The sequence below is a fragment of the Sinocyclocheilus rhinocerous genome, unplaced genomic scaffold (genome assembly GCF_001515625.1).
Source record: "Sinocyclocheilus rhinocerous isolate Xijiao unplaced genomic scaffold, SAMN03320098_v1.1 scaffold92, whole genome shotgun sequence".
Classification (NCBI taxonomy): domain Eukaryota; kingdom Metazoa; phylum Chordata; class Actinopteri; order Cypriniformes; family Cyprinidae; genus Sinocyclocheilus; species Sinocyclocheilus rhinocerous.
The window spans coordinates 395,170-400,560 of record NW_015655569.1 but is presented as its reverse complement, the minus strand read 5'-3'; the positions used below and the strand labels follow the sequence as shown (position 1 = coordinate 400,560).

Below are 5,391 nucleotides of genomic sequence, written 5' to 3'. Positions count from 1 at the left end.
CACAGATCACGCTGCGGCCGCACTCAGACATTCAGGAACTAACTTTTTAGCGCTGCCCCGCAGTTTTATCAACTAAATAGCTTAATCGCTCAAGAGCTACATTATCTTTCTCAACAAGGAGCTGGTAGCATCATTGTTTCTAAAGGAATTAAAGCCACAGCTTTACTGTTAATAGAGAAACGCGGCAAAACGGTGGTAATTCATACATACACAGCCTCTCTCTCTCTCTGTGTGTGTGTGTCGTAAATGAACAGTTGATGAATTACACTTTTCTGAGGATAGATTATTGTAGTGGAGATCGCTAAACTGCAAGCTACCCGCTTTTTTCAGAAAGCAAGCGCGTTTATCCACAGTGGAGAGAGAGCGCGTGTGCACATGGTTGCCAGGTTGACAAAGATAAGTAGCACACTTAGCAGATATTTCCGTATTGCGCAAGTGTAAAGCTCTGTTTTGGGGATTACGTTTCTTTATATCAGGCAACCCAGTTGTGTTCCTCTGCGGCCAGATTAAACCTTGTTGTAGCCTATATATGCTCTATTCATTCTTTTTTTAGAAACCTCGCACTTTTCTACTCAATTTTAAACGTTGTACAATTTTAAACAAATTAAGCGCGGTCCACTGCTGCACACGTGCCACAATATCGATACAGGGCCAGCTGATACATCGTCGTATCGATATTTTGAACACAGCACTAGCAGTGTTGGAGTTTTCCGAGCGACTCGAAGGCTCATGTGTTTTGATGCCGCTCGCTTGCTAAATAGCGAGCAGCCAGTTCAGCTAAATGGGATTTATTGTTGTCGAAGTTGGAGTTTCGATGCGGAAGCAGAGCCTCGTGGCTTCGTCGTGGAAATCTGTGGAAAGCTGACTCCCAAATAACACCGAAGAATAAGAAATAGTCCAGACAGGTCTGCAGATTTCGGTCTTCTCCCCTGCCCCGTATTATTCCCTTTCCCGGCTGCTGTTGCGACACTCTGACAGAGAAATAGCCTCTGGTTGGCCTCGAGTCCCGCACCAATCAGCAGGAGCTTGGGAGGACAGGTCTGAGTCTGAACTGTGGTTTTGAGTTCTGACTGCACGAGTTGTTTATCTAGTGATTGTCAAACCAAAACAGCTGGTCTGCTCCGTTCCTGACAGACTTCAGACTCAGAGAGAGATCTTTCACTTCTGTGTTTTTTCTGTGGATCTCATGAGTTTTACTGAACGTTTCCACGAGTTCAGTCCCAATCTATTTTAAAGTCAAGATGAGGGGAAAAAATGACATTTTGGTGAAATGCCTCATTTAGTTTGCTTTGGGAAAGAAATATTGCACCCAACAATTTGTTTCTGCTATAGATATTTTTACTTACTTTATTTAATTTGTTCTTTTTATTTTTATTTACTTCATTTGATTTACTAGTCTTTATTTGTTTATTTTATTGTTCATTCTATTTATTTTATGTACTTAATTTAATTTATTTACTTAGTTATTTTTTGTTTATTTATTTTACGTATTGATTTTTATTTATTTATTTTTATTGACTTTGTTAATTTTTCTTTTTATTTACTGATTTATCATTTACTTGTTTATTTTTTATTTATTTAGTTGTTTTATTCATAATTTTTGTATTGCTTAATCTTTATTTATTTATATTTACTGATTTATCATACTTATTTTTTTATTAACATTTATTTTTCATAATTTTTGGGTACTTATTTATTTATTTGTATTGATTAATTACTTAGTATTTATTTATTTTATTTTTTTTATTTTTATTTACTGATTTATCATCTACTCCATGTATTGATTTATTTATTTTGTTTATTGAATCATTATTTTTATTTATAATTCTTTAATCTTAATCTTTTTAATCATCCTCTTTTTTCATCTTTGTATTGACTACTAATGTAGTCCATCATGTAGTTACAGAATACTAATGATAATAATCATAATGTTTTAATATTAAAATATTATTATTTTTAAAAATGAAATAGTCTATTATCATTTATATTTTTACTTATATTTATTATTATTATTAATACTTATTAAAAACAAGTAATTTTTTGTTATTTTTATTTTGTTATCATTTATTTTTATTAAGTTCTTTTTATTTACTTTTTTCATTATTTATTTATTTTCGTTCCAGAAATGTTCTATTTCTTCTATAGACAATTTTTTTTTTATTGGTTTACTTATTTGTTTATTTTTATTTATATATTTACAAAAAACAACATGGTCTGTAACGTCATGAAGTCAGTAGTGACCGAATCGTCATTTTTTTGGGTGTACTGTCGCTTTAAGCACTGATAGGTTCTGATTGGTTACAGTATCTGCTCCAGCTTTCTCCAATATTTAGCGGTGTGTTTTAGAAACGGGTCAAAGGTCGAGCGTGGAGAATCTTAATTAGGTTAGTGCCCCTCCCCCGGTCCGTCTGGTGCGGGACGTTATTCCACTGCTGTCTTGGCACAAAGCCGCCCTCTTTAACATGCGCAGAGCCACTTTCCCCGCGGCAGGCCTTTTGTTGGCCGAGTTCGGCAAACACTGCGGCGCATTGAGGGACGCTTTCCACGCCAGCGGCCCGTTAATCACAGGGCCTCGTTGTCACTGTTTTTTGCACAGATGGGCCGCCCGACACTGGAGGTGTGAACCGATGGAGGAGGAGGTGATGTTGTGATAACATCAAACCAGCGTCCCACACGTTCAGGCAGATTCACTCAAATAAAGAGCTTTGCACTCAGATGACGAGTGTCTGCAGTTATTTGCATCTGAAACTGCTTTTGTTTTTATTTTAAAAATGTATTTATCCATTAATTAAAAATACAATTAAAATAATAATAATTTAAAAAAAAATTATTATGTTTTAATAATTAGTAATATAATTATTGCATTTTTAATTTGTTTATTGTTGTTTAATTATTATCATTTCATTTGATCAATTACATACAATTAAGCGTTATTATTATTATTATTATTATTATTAAAACAATAAGAAATGTTTTGAATTACATAGTTTATCATTTTTGTTATCTATTACTGTCATTTTATTCTATTTGTATTGTTTATTCTATTTTTTTATCAATAATTAGTAATAAAGATATATTTATATAGATATTTACAGAAAGAATCATAAAATATATATTTATCACGTTTGCAGTTTAATCATTTATTATTGTCTCGCTGTTGTTAATTTGATTTTGTTGTTGTTGTTGATTAGTAATAATAATTTATATATTTATATTTTTATTTATATAGATATTTACAGAAATAATAATAAAATATATATCTATCACGTTTGCAGTTTAATCATTTATTATTGTCTCGCTGTTGTTAATTTTTGTTAATTATTATTTACAGAATAATAATGATTAATTAATAATAGTTACATTTGACATTTTTGATTATATTTTTGTTTCTATATTATTGTGTAGCTAGCTATTATTATATATTTTTTCTATTTATTATTATTAATAATTGATGGCAATAAAATTATGATTATGAAGATGATTACAATAATGATAATTATTATTATGCAAAATGTTAATTACAATAATATTATAAATAATTGATGATGATAAATGATTAAATGATTCCAATAATAATAATAATAATAATACAATAACAATAAATTATTATTATTATTATTATTATGCAACCTGGTAGTCAATAATGTTTTAGTAATTAATAATCAAATTTTATTATTTTTTGGATTAAATACACAAATAAACACACATTTAAACAAATAAATACATTTGTGACCCTGGAGCACAAAACCAGTCATAAGGGCCAATTTCTCGAAACGCCATCATGAAAAAAAGCTGAATAATAATCTTTGCATTGATGTATGGTTTGTTAGGATAGGAGGACAATATTTGGCCGAGATACAACTATTTGAAAATCTGGAATCTGAGGGTGCAAAAAAATCTAAATATTGAGAAAATCATCTTTAAATTTGTCCAAATGAAGTTCTTAGCAATGCATATTACTAATCAAAAATTAAGTTTTGATATATTTATGGTAGGAAATTTACTAAATATCTTCATGGAACATGATCTTTACTTAATATCCTAATGATTTTTGGCATAAAAGAAAAATCAATCATTTTGACCCATACAGTGTATTTTTGGCTATTGCTACAAATATCCCCCAGCGACTTAACACTGCTTTCGTGCTCCAGGGTCACATTTAAGATTTTTCTTTTTACAAAATGTAAAGATTAGTTTGAATATTTTGATTGCACATGTGAAAAACAATGCACATATGCATATCTTGCTTTGTAAAAAGACAAGTTGTGTTTGGTTTTTTAAAGTCATGCATCCTGTTTGGTTTTTCTTTCTCTTGCAGGCATTTGGCAACGCAAAGACGGCCCACAACAACAACTCCAGTCGATTCGGGAAGTTCATCCAGGTCAATTACCTGCCGAGTGGAGTGGTGCGCGGGTGAGTGTGGTGCGAGGAAGCGCTTCGATCAGCTGCTGTCTTCCTCCGCGCTTTACACCGAATGAAGGAACGAGAGAGCTGACACACTTCCTCTCTTATCACAGATCCTTTTCTGTGGTTTATTGTTCGCTCTGGGCAGATTTCACATTTCATCTGAACCGCCAACAGTCTTGTTTTCTTCTTTATCTGTTTGTAGTCGCCCTCTTTGGCTTCTTTCCATTCACTCGAGCGGTTTAATGTTTACGTGAGGTTTCAGCGAAATGTTTCCCAGGCCAGTTTGGCAACTTGAAAAAGAAAACTGAAAACGAAAAGGTTGCGCAGTAAAAAAAAAAAAAAAAAAAAATTTATTTAAACATCTCCAGATAATGAAGTAATACATCTTGAATGATTGAATAATAACTCAATAAAGAAATAAATTGGATGTTTATAAGTAAATAGGTCATTTTTATAACTAAATACGTATGATAAATAAATAACTTAATTATTAAATGTATTTATTATTAATCTTTACACTTATAATACTATAAATACATTTAATAAATAAGTGTAAAGATTAATAATAAATACATTTAATAAATAAGTGTAAAGATTAATAATAAATACATTTAATAAATAAGTGTAAAGATTAATAATAAATACATTTAATAAATAAGTGTAAAGATTAATAATAAATACATTTAATAAATAAGTGTAAAGATTAATAATAAATACATTTAATAAATAAGTGTAAAGATTAATAATAAATACATTTAATAAATAAGTGTAAAGATTAATAATAAATACATTTAATAATTAAGTTATTTATTTATCATACGTATTTAGTTATAAAAATGACCTATTTACTTATAAACATCCAATTTATTTCTTTATTGAGTTATTATTCAATCATTCAAGATGTATTACTTCATTATCTGGAGATGTTTAAATAAATTTTTTTTTTTTTTTTTTACTGCCCAACCTTTTCGTTTTCGGTTTTCT

At 30.1% G+C, this 5,391-nt stretch overlaps 1 protein-coding gene across 1 annotated transcript in view; it reads left to right on the top strand.

Annotated features, from left to right (window-relative positions):
- The window catches only part of LOC107718479 (unconventional myosin-IXb-like), a 64,180-nt gene that overhangs the window by 27,074 nt on the left and 31,715 nt on the right, over nt 1-5,391 (top strand). Inside the window, 1 exon segment of the mRNA XM_016525568.1 lies at nt 4,319-4,413. Coding sequence (XP_016381054.1) covers nt 4,319-4,413 — 95 coding nt within the window.